Source organism: Rissa tridactyla, chromosome 10, assembly GCF_028500815.1.
Source record: "Rissa tridactyla isolate bRisTri1 chromosome 10, bRisTri1.patW.cur.20221130, whole genome shotgun sequence".
Classification (NCBI taxonomy): domain Eukaryota; kingdom Metazoa; phylum Chordata; class Aves; order Charadriiformes; family Laridae; genus Rissa; species Rissa tridactyla.
In genome coordinates, this window is record NC_071475.1 from 9571647 (window position 1) to 9591858 (window position 20212).

The following is a 20212-nucleotide window of genomic DNA, read 5'->3' on the forward strand; positions in this document are numbered from 1 at the left end:
CTTGTCCAGCCTTTCCCCAGTGAGCAAAAACCTGCCAGCTGGAGGAGGTGGTATAGGAAAAGAGTATCTTATTTCAGGATTTCACAGACAGATTTCTACTGAACTTACTGGATGTGTTTTCTAATCTGAAAGGATTCATCTAAAAAATAGGCGCCTTCAACAAGAGCGAAGCATTTGTGATACACAGCTTGTATAAGGGAGTAGCGTTTACAAGAATGTATTTAAGACTGCAGCTCTGCCGATTTCCAAAACTAATACAATTGCATCAGGGGGTTGGATCCAAAAAAGACAAAGGGAAATTCACAAAGTTAACACTTCATTATGAGTAGCTATATCAAGACTAACTACCCTCTCCGCCCCCCTGACAAAAAAAAGTGACAAGTTCTCTTGCACACAAAACTTTAGCTCCAGAACAAAGCTTTAGTCAGCTAATGCATTTTTAAATGCAACTTGTGCATGACACTGGAGTGTATGTTTATAAATCTGTTTTATTGTGAGGGTCTCTGATACTTTTCCTGATTAAATCCATGCAAAGCCAGCGCAGCAAACTAAGAAACTGCTGGGACAAGTGCAAATAACCAACCATCCTGCCTACACATTCAGCATGGCTAACATTTATAAAGTCTAGGCAGATGGCTACAGTTCAGGACCCATCCTTCAATTCTTACTCAAACTGAAAATGCAACCACGCAGAAGTGAACCATGCTCCTGGAACTGGATGCAACACGTCATCGGGTCTTGAGAGGTGCCCCCAAGATAGCAGGGTCTGCTTCTAGGCTTCACCAAAATTATATGGTTGCGGCTTGAGAGACAGCGTGCTGAAAATATAATGAGGGAGCATAACATATTACATATGTTGTAGTCCTGCTCTGAAGCTGGAAGAGGCTGGGGTTGAAGGACTCCGGCTGCAGCGCAGGACTTGGTTAACTATTAACGGATGACTCAGCTACAATAATAATACGTCTTTCGTGTTCTGTGCTAGCACAATGGCATCCTGGTCCTTGACTCTGGCCCCTATGCAGGGCAGGGAAAAAAAAAAATACTTCTTAGCACATCATTTAATAGCTGGACATACCAGGAAAACAGAAGGATGGTTTATTCACCCTTTATTTCTTCCTGCAGCCTCACACTCTGCTCCTTCCTTCACATGCCACTAAAAACCAGCAAGGGACCTCAGCGGAAAGACACCCAGCATCCCATGAAACCACAACCCAGACCTGAGGGGCTATGTTTATTCACAATTATTCACCAAAGCCATGCTCTATGCTAAATCACCCCCCGCTCACCCTGAACGAGGTGCTAATTCCTGCCCAGCCCTGGTCCCCCAGAGCTTGATTGAACCTGGATTCTCTGCAGATGGCTCTTCCCAGCAGCATTAGCCTAAATTATCTCTGTTCCATTCATCCACATGATCCCATCCAGCTCCACGCCGCAGAACAAGGGAGTCGCACTTGGCAATTAGGTTAGCAGCACAAAATGATTACGTTAAAAGCTGATGAGCTAACTCAATCTGAGGTGTCTCGCGGGGCAGCCAACAAGATCAATTAAAAGCCCTGCAGCCCTAATTGAGGGTTTCTGGGTGCGGTTGACATACAAGTCAGGGACAATACACAAGTTCTCATCAGAGCTGGCTACCAAGAAATGAGAGCCATCAGCCAGTTTAGAAGCCACTCAGACTTCAAGACAAAACTTTAACCCCTCTTCAAGAGATCAAAGCAACCAGAAACAGGCATGGATAGGGCCTCCTGGCACCCAGTCATTCTTAGATGCCCCACAGAGCTGGTGGGAGCTGCACATGTACTGATGAGGCCAGGTACGTGCAAACACACCTCCAGCACCCCGGGGAATGCCTCAGCATGAAACCACCTTGAAGCCCCCCAGCAGGCTCTGCTGAAGCTGCACACCAGGGAGCATCCTCCCAGTGCTCCAGGACTTCCCTGCACCAGGTAGGGCTTCAGCCCATGTGAGCCCCATCTCTGCAGAGTGCTTCTTCGTCTGCCTAAATCTCTGCCAGAGACAAGACTCCAACACCAGCTTAGCTTTAAGCAGTGAAGTGAGATCTCACCCATGCTCAAGGAAGCATTTAAGTACCTGAAGTGCCTTATTGAAGTGTGTGGGCTCCCAAACATATCAGTTTACCACCTCCAGCCTCTTGATGCCAGCGAGCAAAGGGGGAAGGCAATAAATCTCACATTTGCTCCTTCATCCCTTAAACTCCAAGCAGGAACTCCTGCAAGGCTCAGCCACCCCCAAATCTTACATCCACAGAACTGCACAGCAGTTCACACGAGCAAAGAAAAAAACACACATATTAAGCTGTATCTAGCACATAATAATGGTTGATTTTCCTAGAGAACAATTGATGGTGTGTTCATTTTTTCAGCTGCCTACTGAGATGCTGGTTCCCCTGCCTTGGGAATTTTCCCTCCACAGCTCCTCCTCCCCCAGCTCCCAGACCATCCATTCTCTCCTTTTCAAACTGCGCCCATTGTAAATGGCACTGAATATTAACACAGCCCATTGAGCACTTGCTCCTTTTGTATGGGACCCCTGCGTTTCAAATTGCAGTCACTGCAGAGAGGAAAAGCCTCCAAGTGATTAAATGGCATGAAGTTTCTCAAAAGGAGCGAGAGGAATATGCAGAGGAAGCTGAGGGGGTCCTAGAGCCTTTCACTTGAAGCCAGGGGCTTCTCCAAGAGCCAGAAAGGCTTCTTGATGGGGATATTTCATCCCATTCCGGCTTCATTACGAAGCTCACAAGCACTTTAATCCTAGTCTGATTGAGAAAATTTCTGCCCCAGCTGTGGCACAGTCAGGGATTAAGATGAGACAGCAGTTGCAAAGGCCTTGCTGTTAACTGCTGTTCTCCAGTAAGCACCAATAAATATCGCGGCATGCTGAGGGTGGTCAGAGAATCCACCGACACATGTTCACACAGGAAGGGTGGATTTATTTGCAAGCGCATGTATTTATTTGTGCATAAGCAGCAGGCCCACAGAGACACTGCTCTGCAAGGAGAGGCTTTGCTGTTACCCCACCAGGACCAACCCCCAGCACAGCAACTGCAAGGTGCAGAGACACCCCACAGCCCCGGGGCAGGAGACCTTCCCCGAGGCAAGGCCACTGCTGAGGACAATGCTCCAGAAAGCACCAAACCCAACTGTGCCATTGCCAGCTGAGTACAATTTCTTCTACAGCCACCACCACCAGCTCCCAGCTCTGTCCCACTTGAGCAGGAAGCCTTCCTTAGACCACCATGCAGGAGGGAGCTGCTGGCTTTGCAGAATTTCTTTGGATTTCCATTCCCTTTCCCCAGATGGAGGGAGCAGAACCGGCCACCTGCACTGATCCACATCCCCCTCTTCCAAGCCGTCCTTCCAAGCCCCATAGCCCCTGGGCAGCCAGCACACGGTATGGGCTCCACAGCTGGATGGGGCCAGGCGCTGTGAGCCCGGGGTGACGATTACTTAATCTTTGTTCCATTATTTCAGCAGGGCTGGAAGCAGGAGATGCAGGGGAGGAAATGCCAGCAGCACTCCCCCCCCGCCAGCACTGTCAGCAGGAGGGGTGTCCCGTCCCGTCCCCCCCCACCGCCTTGTCTTCCAGCATCTGCAGAGCCTGAGAGCAGCTCATGCCCACCTCCAGAGAGCACCATGCCCACAGCAAGCTGTCAGCTGAGCCCCGCTCTGCTCTACCAAGTAAGCAAAGAAGCTACCCTAACATACAAGAGCAGAGTTAAAACCCCAGTTTAGCAAGAAATTTAAGTTAATGGGTAGTTTTGAGCACATTCAGTTTCCTTGCCTTCGAAGTCTTTGTGCGCATACACTTGGGCACAGCAAGAGTCTGCTCCCGACCCCTAGTTCAAATGCACTTCCATGCCCTAAAACCATCAACAGGCACCTGCAGGATTTTTTGAAAGCATCCAGGGGCTTTGCCCATCTCTCTCCAGGAGAGCAGCAGCACCATGCAGACAGCCAGCAGCCACCCAGCTGGTGCCTCAGGGCAACTTATCCAAACCCCAGAACCAGCCCGGGAAACCGAGGGCAGCTCAGACCAGCTCCCCTGGGCACTCGAAGGCTCTGCCTTCTTTCCAGACATTCCAGGCACACACAGCCCAGAGGCAGAAGGGTCCACGTAGCGGAGAAAAACTCCCCCTTGTCATTTAGGTCAAAAATGCACAACACGTTTAAAATAAAAGCTTTAATTCCTCCAAACCATACTAGCAATGAATTAGCTATCCAACCACACTTCCGCAGCCCCAAAGCCTTCTCACCATTAAAATGTGCACCCAAAATATTATCGGTCTATCAGTAAAAGAGAAGATAAAACCTCTCTCACACACGATGTCAGAAGAAACCTCTCTTCTACCACCCCTCAAAAAATTAAGAGGCACAGAGAGACAGAAACAGGGGATGTGCCATGTCACCAACACTGCTGGAGACCTGTACCTGGCTTTTCTGGGCTTCAAGCACTTTGTACTTAAGCTCAGCCCTAAAGTCTATGCCATGTATTACACTCTAATGTAAAGATAAGCTTCAGACTTAAACACCAGAAGACATAAGCATCTCCAGCAGCTTTTAAGTGAGACACTGCAAAGGAGTCCTGCACAGCAACCGCTCAGCAGTTTGATTTTCTGGGCATCCCCCACAGACCCAGGGGGTTTCACAGCCCCAGAGCTGGCAAGGGCCAGGTGCTGCAGCTCCTGCAAGGACAGTATGGGTCATGCCAGAGCCTTGCAACGTGCCCTACGCAGGGCTGCTCAGCCAGCAAACCCTGCACACTTAATTAACTGGCATGCAGTACTGAGCTGCCTGTTGCTTTTAAGAAAAAAAAAACCCAACACCCAACTATCTGTGCCACACCGCATTAACTGTGAGCAACTGCAGTGCACCAGCCCTTCTGCCTATCAGTTATGCCTTCTGAAAGCCAGGGAGAAAAATTACAACTCCAAGCTCTACTGCCAACAGAGAAATAACAATAGTTTCAAAAGATCCCAATGCTTTTCCTCAGCACTGATAGTCCTGTTGACAAAATACACGGCATGATTAAGTCTGTTCCAGAACCCTCCCCAGCGCACTGAGCCACATTTCCAAGCCTACAAACAAAAGCTTTATCTCCAACACAGTGAAAACCGACTCCAAGCACTGCTTCAGCTTTGCGGCACTCATTAGGAATAAAAGATAAACTGCTAAGGAGGGATTTTTCAATAGCGCTTTAACGAAGTTAAAGCACAGCCAGCACAAATCACTGAAAACAGGATTTATCTCGTCTCCTATTAGCGATCTAACGTGCCCAAGCTCATCACCCCGGGGAAGCAGACACCTTCGGTGGGAGACGCAGCCGGCCCAGAAGTGATGGGAGATGAGGGATGCAGGGCTCCCACATCGCCCGTCTCACCCCGGTTTATGCCTGGGGGACCCGCACCCTCAGACTGAGCTCCCGCATTAGCCCAGGGATGCCAAAAGCCTTCCCGCTCGCCTTCTGCTGCTTTAAAAGGGCATGTTAAAAAAAAAACACACCACCAAAACCAAAAGCAACAGAGATAATCGCAGAGAGATAACTTTTCTCCGGCACACGGTGCTTTTATAGAGAACATTAAACAAATAAAAAGTTAGTTAACGAGTCTCTGTACCAGAAATTAGCATTTATGATCCTACCAAGCATGGAAAGCATGCTTCAGCTTTGTGTCCCTAGACTGAAATAAGCAATTTATGTGATCTTTAGCAATTAGAAACAACATTACTTTAAAACGAGAAGTTTTTGGAGTAGCTTAAATGTCTGCTTTTTATACAAGTTATAGAGAAGGAAAAAAACCCCTTAATTTTGCATTGTCAGACATGAAAGCCATCACAGATTTTCACTTTAGTTAATTCTTTGGTTAGTTTAGGATTTGCAAAGTGACAAACCATATTCTGCCTAAGTGGTTAAAATATCAAGAGCCCCCAGGTCCATCACAGTAGATTTATACATGCTATTACTTGACCAATAAAATTTAAACTGAACTCAAGACACTCAAAAATCTGTTCCATATGAAAAAGACACTCCTGGGTATTAGCAATCCTGAAAAAAAAACACAAAACAATAAATTTGTTCAGACTGGGCTATTAATGCATTTCTCCGCATGAACAAAGATACGCTGTCCTATTTTTAAGAGGCACATGGGGATGCTGGAATTATGCTGAAAAGACTAAAAACTTGCTGCGAAAGGTGCCCAAGGCTGAAGGAAGGCTCCTTCAGAGCACACAGCAACAGGTGAACGGGATGAATCGGGGTTTTAATGCAGAGGCCACACATTCCTCTCGGTACGACACCCGATAATTTCGCATAAAACAAGGCATTTCTGCAGCCAAAAGTGAATAATACCAGGAGAACCTGACAAACCTCTAATAATTCTTCTTAATAAGGAGCTGGATGGTTTCCAGCAAAACTTCAGTGACCGTTCTCTCTCCTGGCACAGCTGAGGAGTATCTCTTACAGCCAGGGGTTTTATAGATTCAATAATCTATAAGTCTGCTCAAACAGCAGAAAGGCCCAGCAACAGGAGCACCGAGGCACTTCTGGTTCCTTATTTTCCAAGGTTGGCTAGTAGCTGAGGACAGTTATTTTTACAAGTTTATGAGCGCACACACACAGCGTCAGTCCTCCTGCACCGTCAAAGGAATTGAGCTGTCAAAGCCCAGCACACTTTTGCCCCCCTGGATCTCCCGTGTCTGATGATGTATTTCAGCTCTTATCAGGTCACAGCAGCGCTGGGTGGTTACACAACCAGAGCAGACCCACTGCACTTTACGAGAAACAGCCATCACCCTGTCCTGCACCTGGCCGTGGACCTGAACACTTTAAAAACACCCTTCTAGGGGAGGAAAGAGAAAGAGCCACAGTGCTGAGCTAACCACCAGATGCTGGGCTATAAGCTCAGCTGCCATCCAGGCCATACAATACACCGCAGGTTAGTAACTCCAATAAACGGACCAGAACCGAGGGAACGGCAGCCAGCCACGCAGATTTTATTGGGAACCACCACCTGGTTTTGACTCGAGGCGCCCCAACAGCACCGCAAGGGCCCGTGGCTCCGTTTCGTCCCGCGCTTGCTGGATTTCACACCTTAGCAGTTGGCAACATCGACATGGAGAGCGCGGTCCCAGCGCTGGGGTCCCACTGGGGCCCCGGGGTGCGATGCTGGGCACGGCGCGGGGTCCGGAGCGCCAGGCCGGGCGTGGGATGGGTGTCCATGGATGTCCTAATAAGGATTCGGGAGCCCGAGCGGGCCGTTATCTCCATCCGATCCCATCACCGGGGACCAAATCCACCCCAGGCTCTTCCTCCTCCGGGACACCCGCGGGGAAGGGAAGGAAAGCCAGCCCGGCGAGGGAGCGAGTGGCCAGGGAGCCCCGGGCTCCGCTCGCCCGGGACCAGCATCGCACCCGCCGCCTCGGGCGGGACCCAGGGGAGACACCGGGCCGCGGGGGAAGTTTCTTCTCCGCGCCTACGAGGCGGCAGAGCCCGCTTCGCTTTAAAAAAAAAAATAGAAGTAAAAACTTGAGTTTCGGGTTTTTTTTCGGTTTGGGGTCTTTTTTTCCAAGCGGCGCTGCCCAAGCCCCCCGCCTCGCCCTCAGCCCCTTCCCCGGTACTCACAGATGCCGCGGCCAGCGGGGCAGGTCCCGGGGCACGGCGGGCAGCGCCAGCCCGCCGCAGTTCAGCAGCTCCCCGCCGCAGGCGCAGCCGGCGGGGCAGCCGGCGGCGGCCGAGCTCAGCAGCCCCAGCAGCAGCAGCGCCGCCGCCCCGCCGCCCGCCCGTGACGGCACCGCCATTTTGTATCCGGCACCGGAGAAGGTCCGAGGCGGGAGGAGGCGGCAGGAGCGGCCCCGGCGCGGAGCGCAGCGGTAACGCCGCGGGGCCCCCGCGAAGGCTCAGCGCCGCTCCGCCGCCCGCAGCATCGCCTCGGCCGCCGGCGGCGCGGGGCGGTCACGGCACCGGCATCCACCCGCCGCCGCCGGGCGGGTCGGTTCCGCGTCCCTGCCGCGGGAAGCACCTCCTCCTTCACACCGCACGGCTCCGGCCCAGCGGCCGCTGGAGCTCCCCCTCCTCGGTGCGCTCCCTCGGGGCTGAGCCGCTGCCACCGCCCGGCCCCGCCGCTGCCGCCCGGCCCGAGCGCCGCTCGCCGCGGACCCACGTTGGCGACACCGCAACATGTAGCCGCGCCGCCCCCCGCCCGCTCCCCCATTGGCTGGCGGGCGTCCTCCGGCGGGCCCGCGCACGCCGCTATTGGCCGGCAGCTCCCCCCCTCCCACCCCCCCGGCGCGGCGCCGCGGCGCCCCATTGATGCCGGCGGCCCGTCAATCAGGGGCGGCGGGGCCCCGCCTCCCTTTCCCACTCCAGGTGTGAACGCGGGCGGCCACCGCCCCCCCTCCCCGGCCCGCGCGCTGCCCCTCTTAAAGGGGCCGCGCCCGCCGCTCCGCCGTGGGGAGAGAGATTTAAAAATCTACCCCCCGTAGATGCGGACAGTCTGCTGGAGCCTGGGGGATCCCTCACGCCCCCGAGGTGCCCTTCCCCCGACGCAACGAAGCGGACGAGGGGCCACGCTCCCCAGGGACGCGTGTGTCCTGCCACGAGCCAGTCGCAGGAGTGCTTTAATTACTCACGTGTGTTTCAGAGCGAACCTAAGCCGCTGTTCCGCTTCCCAAATTTACCCCTGCTTCTGAAAGCCCAGCACGCACCAGACGTGAGGGAGCACCCAGTCCAAAACAGGCAGAAGCGTGACTCATTAGATAGCTGCAGCAAGATCATTACGGGAAAAATTAAACTTAGAGCATTGCTACGCTCCAAAGACTGAATTTAGAGCCTGCTCCTGAACTGAGTGGAGTGGAGAGCATCCAACTGGCCTCGGTCAGGTTTGAATGTGGCCCATACAGCCTTTAGGGAAGGAAGCTCAGTGCCCCCAGGGCGGGTGGGAATGCGGTTTAACCCCTCGCATCGGCCCGGCCTCGCACCAGGGGAGACGTGGGGAGAAGGGGCTGCAGTATTTTAAGGGATAAAAACACATATCGCAGCCAGCCTTTCAGAGTGACGAAGAGTTGGTGTTTTTTTAAGGCTGGGCCTCAGTATTCCTGCCTGTGGTCCCAAAACTGGGCAAAGACCTTGTGAGTCCTTTCTCCTCCAGCCCAGCATTGGTGATGATGATGAAATGCTGCTTTGATGATGTGAGGGAAGGTGTGAGATGAGACACATTTTTGGAAGCTATCACGCTGGATGAGGATTTTCACTTCTCCCGCCTATTCTCCTTCTTTTCTTCTAGATTTCTTAGGGATTCAGCAACAGAGCAATTAATTTCATCAGACATAATGCACAGGGTTATTCTGGGTTACGTAGCCAGCTGCCTGCCACAGACAGCAATCAAGTCATTCCCTGGACCCAAGAGCAACGTGGGGAGGACTGTACCGCGGCCCCCGTGCCTCCTGGCTTCTGGGATCAGTATGTGCAACGTGCACTGGTGAAAAGAGTCTGGAAATCCTGAGAGAGGAAGATTTGGCCTTGGAAGATGACCTGGTATGAAATGTAGAAACTAGGTTTATTGATGGGGGCAAGATCTTGCTCCAGCATGAAGAGTTTACGATTTCAGCATCCCCAAAGCTCAACCATACACCGCCAGAAGAAGCGTTAGCCGTTACTGGCGTAGCGTTTCCCTTTTCTTCCCTATTTACCCTTGACGGTTCACCTGCGCAGCAACTGTTTGGCCTTTGGGACAGCTCTAACCGTATCAGATTGCAGGGATTAACAATAAGCGGAAAGCTCAATTTCTGCAAGAGCTTCTCCCCGCTCAGCACTGGGGTGACCAGGACTTTCAGGCATCCTGTCCCACAGGTCCCACACCTTCCCAGGGACCATACACCTGGTGTGCCAAGCCGGTGTGATGCTTACTGGTGTCGGCTGGGACGGTTGCTCTCCCCCAGCCTCAGCCAGCCTTGCGCTCGGTCCCCCATGACAATCACAGACACTGCGGATACTGTCTGGGCCAGCCCTAAATCTTTCTGGGAATTTCTGGCGTTATTTATGGACAGGGGCTTTCACCAGGTAAAACTTGGGGTTTAGGCTTCTGTTACGCCGGGGGAGGGGTGTGAAAAAATTCATGTTATCATGGCTTGGGGTCCTATTTCAGCCTTCAAGAACTGGAGAAAACAGGAGAATGGCTTATGTTTAGTCCCCTAATTTGCTTGAAAGCTGCTTGCAAAGTAAAAGCAAGAGCTCCTGTCCCTGCAGAGGGAACCTAAGGCAGGAAGGGTAGGTGTATTACAGAAGATAGTGCAGTGTTATACAAATATATAGTGAATTAAAAAAATATGTATTTTAGTTCTTCAATGTGAGAAACCCAAAGTTTAAGGCACTTTTATGGAGCAGATTTTTCTTGCCTGGTGGGGAAGGCATCATGAAAATAAAAAATGTTTTGCTCTTTTCCAGTGCTTTCAAATTTGACACCCAAGCTTTTTAATTCATTTTAATTCCATTTTAATTCCATGCAGGACTCTCACCTCGCACCGTGCAACTGCCGTCGCAGTGCCTGTCCCCAAAGCCCACTGCTGTTCCCCTGCCCTGGGACAAGGACCAGAGGCCGGCCATGGGGTTTCCCGTGGCGAGGGAGATCTGAAGGCCTTAGATAAACTCTTTAAAAAAGATGTCTAAAAGCAGCTCCCCTGGAAACCAGGCCGAATCGCTTCACATTTGCACAAGATCACCGTGCACTGAAAATAATGCAGCGAGGGCAGTGGGTAGGAACTGAGACTGTTCTCGCAGTCGCGCTCTCCCTCGCTGCCTTTGCTAGAGAGGCGTCTGTGTACAGCATGGAGGATGTTTCTTCCTCAAGCCTCATTAAATGTAATTAAATAGCTTACCAAAGTATTTATGAAAACAAATTTTAAAGCGGCAAAGGCATGCCAACAAGGAAGATATTTCTAATTCTGCCGGTGTCTTTTTGTGGATTTGGAGTCGGTTCAGAAGTGCACACTTGGAAGGTAATTGCTGACAGCATGCAGAATCCATCAAGCTATAATTAACACGCTACTATTATTCTAATTGCCTCACTCAAGCTTCTGTGTTTTTTAATTGTAGAGCAATTTGCCAATAGAGAATTTAATTGCAATACATATTTTATACATTTTGGGACAAAGTACCATTATTTCTACTTCAGCAAAAATGTTCCTCAGTTTTTAATAGCTTGCTTTATTCTTTTCTATGGGTTTTTTTTGCCCGATAAAGGAATTTGATTGCAACCTCTTGTGAAATTAGTAATGATATAATATACAGGAGCGCCTGGAGGCTTCAGTTTGGATCATGACTCTATTAAGCTAGGAACTGTACATACATGTAGCAAGACACAGCCCTGAGGAGCTTGAAATCTAAACAGAGAAGACAAACTGAGGTGAGAACAGAAGTATTATCCCTATTTTCCAGCTGGGGAACCAGAGCCCCAGATGACTCACCTTAGGCGACCCTGCGCACCTGGGGCGCAGCCAGGAACTCACGCGAGCCCTGAACACAGGGCAACCTTCATCTTGAACATGGACTTAGTTTCTGTCTCCTGCAAAAGTACATCTCTGTAATTTGATTTGCAAGCTAGACCTTCTAAATAACTTTTAACCATGAGGGATCTACAGTCCCTTTTCATGAATGCCTTGGCTTTCAGAGCAAGACCCAGCGTTGAACAGGAGCCCTGGTGAGGCTGCAGAGTATGCCAGCAGACGTGGCACGCTGGATGGACAACGATAGCAATCCTGCCACACCTCGTGAGGGATGTGTTTGACTTCTCCTGGGGCAGGCTGAAGACCAGAGGCAGTAAAATAGAAAAGCTCACATTGACTGTCATTGTCTTTGACAATTTTCCTTCGCTCCAGCTTGGTGCTTCTATCTGCAGGGCCACAAATCTCTCTGTAACAAAGCCTATCTTCTTCAAATAATGCTCATGGTGGTGGGCACTGATGGTGCTGAGGTTTGTGAAATGTCCAATACCCATGGATACAATCCCTTATATTGTCACTCTAGTGCATTGATGTGTCAATCAATATTATTATGGTGACAAATGATCAGAAAGGTTACAGGAGGTGTGTTGTGGGGAGTGTACAAGTTCACAGTGATTATTCGTCACAGCAACAGTCCCATTTACACATAACTAACAGTGGTCTTTGGTATCAGCTGCTCGTGGCAAGCTGCAATGGTTTGACTCCTGGCATCCAAGTTGCAAGAGTTGGTTTCTCTGGTATGATCAGATCAACCAAAGCATCAGCACTCCAGAGGTTTATTAGTTCATCTGGTTACACCAGATCTGCAAGGACAATCTTATGGCATCTTGCCACCCAAAGCTGGTCTCTGTCTCTTGGATCCCAACCCTGCTCTCCTCAGAGCTCGTTTTGTTGGAACAACCTGTGAAATGTATGACGTGATCCAAAAGTGCCTAGCAGCAATGACTAATGATAACATCACTTCTCACTGCTGTAATGGGTGAAGCCAATTCAGCTTAGCAGGAGGCAGCATATGACAGTGAGAATTAAAGGAAGAGATGATCAAGACAAGCGTCAGTATAGGGTCACTAGCAGTGCTGACATGAAAGTTTAGTTTGGGCTCAAACTCCGAAGGGTTTTCTTTGCAATGACATGTAAGCCTTTTCTTCCCTTAAAATTAGAGACCAGTGCTTGAACTCTGTTCCTCCAGGAACGTGAAGTCTTTGATCAACACCAGATCATGCTTCGTTAATGTGAAAGTTCACTCAAGTAGCTGCTGTCATTTCATTTTTCACAGGCAATGAGTTAAATTGCTTTCCCAGCCCGGGACTGGCACAGGCAGTTAGGAAAAGATGGTGCAAATAGCTAGATCCAATTAACTAAATCCGTGTTCTGTCACAACATTGCCACCTCTGATCATTTTGTTTTTCCCTCTTGAAGGAGTTGTTTTAAAACTTTTGTATAAATATATGTTTATTTATGTCCTCTTTTTAAAAGTAGCCTGTCAGGAAAGCGTGAGAGCAATTTACTGTTGAAACAGAAGGGGGAGAGAAATCCGACTCTTAGCACTAGAATATTGCCTGCCATTTGGATTGGCAAAACGCATGATAAGAGAGAGGGTTTGGGTGTAAACCTGCGGTACTCAAACTTGAAGTTTACACTCAACTGCCTAAAAGCATGTTTTTGTAGACAAGGCCAGGGACTCGCTCCAAGAGCAGGAAGAAAGCTGCTAGACCTGAAGTCTGAACACTGTCTCTCTGCTTGGATCACACATTTCGGCACAACATTACTCTCCCCTAATCATGCTCAAGATCCAAAATCCAGAAGTTTCCCCAAGCCCAGGGAGAGATTTGGCCCTGCGCACGAGCTGGCAGGTATCGGGGTTTGCTCTTCAAACCTGAGCTTGGACTCAGATCTGTGCCGAGCCTCCGACAGCAAGAGCGGAGCTGGAGACACAGCTATTCCCGACAGTGACTAGCACTAATAGTGTTTATGCTATGAAGAGCTCTATTAACTGGCATAATAACTATAATTATATGGTGTAACTTCTTTTCGTTGCTTTCACCTCTAGGCTGAGATGGAAGCGTGAAGTTCTTGCAGCCCCAGAGGAACGTGTTAGATGAAATCATGCAAGTGGAGCAAAGCTGGGATCCATCTACAGATAAAATAGGAGCCACCTGCTTGGAGAATAATAGAAAAAGGTTTAGAAATATCAGAGGAGGAGGAGTTTAACTTCTCTTTTGGATAGGGATGCTTTAAATTGAGACTATTTCTTCACTCTGGACAAGCCTCCTCTAGAAAGGGCAATAGACTTCAGGTGCATCTGAAAAATAGTGAATGCTTTCTTTTACTTCAAACCCTTGCCTCAGTGTAAGTGGGAAAATGAGCCACCAGCTTGCTTAATAAAAGTAACGGGCTCCAAAATGTTTCCAGAGTAAAGCTTCTGTTTCCTTGCTGATGGCTGTTGATTTCCAGTGACTTTCACAGCAAACAAAGGTAACTCACACCCCATCCCCCTAAAACAACCCACACCGCTCTGTGGGCTCAGGACATTGATAAGGAGAACCCCAAACGTAGTGAGTGCAGGGTGCCCTCTCAAAAAGCTGTTCAAGCTGAGTATTTATTTAATAGCTCACTGTCAAGTCTTTATACTACAGATGAAGGGCGCCATCAGCAAGGGTGGTCTCTGCCTGGCAGTATTTTCAAGGCAAATTTAGCTTAAAGTTGCACAAATTATGGCTGTTCTCAAAGGTCCAGATCCCATATAACAATTAAAGGAAGACGATTGCAGAATGACCACAGCAGCCAAACTTTGGAAGGATCTGGCAAGCAAGCACTGCCTTGCAGGTCAGAGCTAGTTTTTTCCAACCATTGTCCTTGATTTTTATCCGTACTGGAAATGGGGCAAGATACCTTGTGACAACTTTTATTGGTACTAAGTTACTGCCTCTGTGATTACCATGGGCTATTACTACCAAACTGCCTCTTGTTGCTTCATCTGGCTGGAAGATATTAGGATTTGTCCGCTGCTTCATTATACTTTGATCCCTTGTTTAGAAAAGAAATCTGTTTCCTTGCTATTGAGTGCCTTGTTCTTGGCTAGGGACTGAACTGCAGGCTGATATTTCTGCTTGGCCCTTGAAGCCAACTATTAACCACACTTCTTGTCCTGCTGGTACCACCCAGGAGTGCATCAATAGTGCAATACAAATGGCACAGCATCATTATATGAAGAACAAAATATGTGGCAGGGCCCTGCTGTGGCTTAGAGGCTCTGAGAAGAATCTCTCAAAATATCTTAGACATCTGCCATGTGTAAAATCGCATGATTGTTCTTCAAATTCTTCTGTGGATACATCAGCCTGTCCTCTGCTTCTCTCCCTGTCTCCCTCTGCTAACGCATGTACTTCTTGCCACCAGTGTGTGACACAAGCGTAGTTTTCCTCCACAGTTATTCTATTTATTCGATACCTGAAGTCATTATCCTTCATTTCGAGACATCCTAAATCACTTCCATAGTGCACAGTTGGGATGACATGAAGGATTATGACTTCATGTGGGAATAAGGAGGAGCAGATGAGGACTTAATAGACACAGATCCTGCTTTATGCCAATGCCATAACTAATTAGAAACAGGGGGAAAACAAGTAGATGGGAACTGTCTCAAACTTCTCTCAGAGTTTGCCATGGCATATGAGTGAGTCTGTAGCATCATCATGCCAGCATTGCAGTAGTTGGACAACTTTGTCCACAGACACAGTGGTGGACGTTTGAGATTTGTATAAGCTCTGTGTGTCTCCAGTGACACGCGTCTCTCACACATTTACTTCATCTCCCCACAAGACGTGAGTGACCATGGGAAGTCACAGGGATGCATTATGAGTGTTTCTGTTATATCCCAGGGGGATTTTATTCAGTTTGCCTTTGAGATGAAGTTTCCATCAACTTGGCAGTAAGGCACAGTAATGTAAGAGTTCACGCAGAAGTAATGAGGTTGAATCTGTTACCAACTTGTGATCTGGAAGCAGCACTGTGTGACAAGGCAAAAGATGCCCTCATAGAATCATAGAACCATTCAGGTTGGAAAAGACCCTTGGGATCCAACTTTAAAAAAAACAACCCCAAGCCCCCCCCCCAAGTATGACATAATTTGTCTCTTGGATTAAAGGAAACTACATGGAACTTTTAGCCTCACAACCATGCTGCTCCAGAGAGGAGCTAAATTCAACCAGGATTTCTATTTGCTCTTTAGCTTCCATATTTTTCTCCAAGAGGGCTAAATTACTCCCCTTCCATCCCAAGCATCCAGAGCTTCTTTGTTCCAGTTACCCTAGGCTAGAGCATCATCTGTTGTGCTTTAGAAGATCCATAGCCAGGCACCTTGAAGATAAGGCCGTATTTACCAGCTCCGTCTGCCTCCTCACCTAGCTAGGGCAACATGCAACGTCACCTGCTCCCAGGGCACCGAGAGGGTTTTTTTTGTTGAGGACAGCTTACGTCCAACAGAAACCCCAGATGAGAATGTGTGAGGAAGAGAGAAAAAATACAATTCTTGCCTCCTGCTTGAGGAGGTTTTTGCAGTCAATGAAACCAGCTGGCAGCAACACAGTAAATAGCCACATCCCCTGGGCACAGGCTCACCGCTCGCTGACATGGGCGAGCACAGGCTTGCTGAGAGGAGGAAGGGGAGCTGAGCTCCTTCCCTTCCACTCCATCAACACCATCTCATGATACACAAGACCTTGGCTGTGAAACCCCTCCCTTTGAACCAGGGCTGTCTGCAGTAGAGGTACTGCCTGCTCTCCCCAGCATTTATGGGGTTTACAGGGTGTCTGTGTGCTGTGGCTCCCTGGCTTTTCCAGATGGGCTACACCTGTGGGGAGAAAATCAGCTGCAAATTATCAACTGCCAATCTCGCGTCCCAGGCACCACGTACACTGCCCCAAGCTTTCATCCTTCAAGGGATCCTTGAGGGTGAAATGGCAGGCAACGGATGCTATTTTTCACATGATGACTTGCTGGCTGTTTTGCCAGAAATACCAGGGCTATGCCTCAGATGACTCCTTGGTCCTGGTCCTAGGACTTGTCCTTGTTTCAGGCAGAAGGAAATGCCTCTGGGGTATGCTGGATGCTTTTGAGTGCATGGTGGAACCTCGTGACACTTGGAATATCTGTGGTGGTCCCAAGCTACAACATGAGGGGTAAGTGAATGAGAATTGCTTCTCTTGTGAGATTATATTTTATCAAGTGCTGTTTTGTTTTGTTCACCTCCAGTTGTGACTGTAATGGCTGGGTGACTCTGAGCTACTGCATTGTTTGAACTGGTGTCTCTGTGCAAGGTGTTTCCTTGGGACTTCAGATGCCTTCTCTGCTGCCTGGTTTTGGACACGTTCAGCAGGGGTTGCTGGTTCCAATGTCCAGGGTGTTTTCAGATGCTTTCCATAAGGACTGATGGCCCTTGGCTCTTTGGCTGATGGCTTTGATACAGGAGCAGTCCTTCTCCGAAATGTGTTCCTTTAGTGGCTGGGCAGAAGGCAAACAGGCAGAAGGCAATACAGGCAGGAGGTCTATAAGTACCTCCATGCATATAGGTAGCGCAAAGTTTAGGCTGGCTTGCCTCTCAGATACCCAGCTTGCATAGGTTTTGACGGCTTCCTTACATATGGCAGCCTGCAGGTGATTAGAATCCTCTAATAGATCATCCATAATTTAATAAAAGTTAGCTTGCTGTATATAATGTAAGGCAACACGTTGGAAAAAGTCATTAATCATAGCAAGTCTTGATGGCTGCTGAGTCCACACCTGCGAAGCTGGAGCCTTGGGAAATAGTATTTTGAGCAATCTGCATGGCTTTGACAGAATGCCTGTAAGTTTTTCCCATTACATCATTACTGGGGCCAACACAAAGGCTATCTGGGTTGCTCAAGGAAGTGTATTGTGGAAAACAATCCTACTTTGATGACTGATCCAGGCATTTATTTAGGCAAAGCAGAAGCAGTTGCATTGGCTCATTTGATCTGCGCTGTTAATAGGAGACAGCTCAGTGCATGCTTTTGTTATACTTGCTCTTGCTTGCATAACTTCTTGAGATTTTTTTTTTTAATGAACAAAACTGTCTGTGCCCTCACGTGGCAATCACGTCAGTGTCACAATCTTAATTATCACTCAAATTTTCCAGATATTTCCCCCCCCCCCCCAAAGTCTGGATCAGAAGAGTTTGCCCAGGTTTAAGAAAGTCACTCAATAGAATGCCGAGCGGTTTAAAAAGCGTGTGTACACAACAAGAAAAAAAAAAGGATGGGATGCAATGTGTGTAAGTATGGGGTAGAATAAAACAGCTACTTGATTTCTGGTTGTGTGCGTTGCTTTAGTACTGGGAAAATGTCAGTAGCCCTCTGTCTCCCTTTGCAGCAAGGATGCAAAAGTTACTGGTTCCCTGAAAGGGAAGGAAATCTGTTACAGGAATCAGACTGATCTCTGGGGCTGTAGCTGGAGCACCTTGCAAACCATTTAATTTTTTAACATTCATTCTCTGTTAACATTTCTCATATGTTAGTGCCTGTTATTAAAGGCTTGATAAATGGCCTGAATGAAAGAGTTGCAGAAATGGCCAATTCACCTCTTCGGCATCAGACTTTCAAACTTTGTGTGTTCTTTATCTACATATTCGTTAAATAAAGATAAACCGACCTTCTGAAAAAATAAGTAGGGCTTTCAACAGTGTGATACCTGAAAATAAAAGGTGAAACTTGGTGGGGAAAGCTGACAAACAGGGGTTATGTTCTTCTCAGGTCTACGTAATGTGCTAAAACATGGTGTTACTGCAGAATTTTTCTGCATCATAGCAGTTTTCTCCTGGTGTAGATCTTTTCTAAGGGTTGGTATTTGTGGCCCCAAAGCTGTGGGAGAGGAATGGGTTTTCAGCTGTACCTTGCTGGCGAGAAAGGCCACGGTAACTAGCAGAGCATCACTGATTGGAATACAAGAACGTACCGATGAGGGGAAATCTGCCCCCCCCTCTGCTGAGGTAAAGCTACTGGCATCTTTCCTCCGAAGCCAGTCTTTCAAAGGCTCAGCAAGACGTGACCATAAACATTTTTTTTGCATAAAAGGTAGCAAACTGGGCATCCAACTCTACACTCACAGCTCTGATGGGAGCTGGCTCCGTTACTTCTCTTCCTGCAACAGGTCAAACAAGCAGCAGGCACTGAAGCCTTTCAGATAAAGTTTCCAAAACCCAGGAGGGCAGACCCTCAGAGCACCTTCCCGGGGCATAGCTCCTGCCGTGACAGCCGACGGGCTCTTTCGCACGCCTCTTCTCCTAAAGCACCGCAAACTGTAGCGGAGAGGACTGTAAAGCTGGTGTCCAGACAGCTGGAACTCGCGTCTTGTGGGATAATGGAGCGTGCAGACTTGCACTGCTGTGGATTTGATCCAAACTGACTGTCTAGCTTGTGAGGATGCTGAAGGAGCCCGTGGGGGTGTCTCTCCCCACGGCATCCTTCAGCAGAACAGTCTTTCCCATCCACTGCCCTTAGCTGCTACATGATTTGTCTGCTTCGTGGTCTCTGGTTTTGGCTAGGAATGGCACATCACCATCTCTTCCTAGTTCTTGGAATTAATTTTCTGCAAACCTTATGGGGTGTGTCTATTTTTTATTTTTTTTTTTGGCAAAAGGTGTTTTTAACTACTTTTAAAGTGACCTCAAAAGCGTGTTTTGGTATGAAGCTGGAGGAAGGCAGAGCTGCCTGTGTATCTCCTGCACGCGCCGGACCCTGCAGCTACCGATTCCTTCTTTTTGAGGCAGCTGAGAGCGTGACAATAGCATTTGGATGTCATCCCGTTTCCTCCCCCCCTTAAAACTGAGCTTTGTCTTCCAGGTGTTACAGACGTTTTTGAAGTCAAAACACTTGCCAACTCCAATTAAACTTGTGGTTTGCAGACAAATTGGGAGCCGGCCGGAGAGGAAGCTGGCGAGAGAACAGCTTTGTACGTGTACTGGGCCCCAGGACAGCAAGGTTTCCATAGGTTTTGTGCAAACAGGGAGTGGGGCAGAGAAGAGACCGCGGGTGCTTTACCTCTAGTAAGGAAGGCATAAATGGTCAGCTGCATTGTGTCTGCAGTGAAGGACTCCAGGAGAGCAGAGACGCTCTTTGGTTAGGTAGGGTGAGCTCCTGTTAGAGACTGCAAAATTGGAGAACTCAGATTTCGTTTGCCCAGCTCGTGGTCCAAAAGCACAGTCTGAATGCCGCTTCTCTGGGTGTCCTGCCTGCAGGGGCACCAGCGGCGGGCTGCAGAGGGCTGGAATTAGGCTTTGCATGAGCACGGTCTACTCATCTTCTGGGGTACCTCTATGTTCTTCTTCCTTCTGTATTTTGTCTGCTTCAGTCACCGACCCGTCCTCCTCCCTGATCCAGTCCTGTACTCCTGCCTTATCCTCTGCAGGACCTGGTCAGAAGAGCGCTCATTTGTTCTCACCTCTTTGCTAATAATTTCTGGATATTTGAGGTCTCCGTTCACGCACAGCATTTCATCAAGCTAGGAAGTAGCTTGAGGCCATTTGCAATGCATTTCTTTTAAACGGAGTGGGAAATATTTTTCCCAAACTGGCAATACTTCAGGGAGATTTGAACAACGTAATTCTTAGATTGCGTAGTGACCAAGTTCAAGCACTTGTGTCTTGTTTGGGTGTAAGGGGGGAGCTTATTTTGATCCTACTTGCA

The 20212-nt window shown here is 48.8% G+C and overlaps 1 protein-coding gene across 2 annotated transcripts in view; it reads right to left on the bottom strand.

Annotated features, from left to right (window-relative positions):
• LRIG1 (leucine rich repeats and immunoglobulin like domains 1) overlaps nucleotides 1-7927 on the bottom strand; it is a 95776-nt gene extending 87849 nt beyond the window's left edge. Inside the window, exon 1 of one of the 2 annotated variants that reach the window (XM_054216496.1) lies at nucleotides 7636-7927. In XM_054216496.1, coding sequence (XP_054072471.1) covers nucleotides 7636-7811 — 176 coding nt within the window. In that variant the 5' untranslated portion in view covers nucleotides 7812-7927. The remainder of the gene's footprint in view (nucleotides 1-7635) is intronic. The other variant, XM_054216497.1, reaches the window with a different exon arrangement.
• Nucleotides 7928-20212: the final 12285 nt, after the last annotated feature.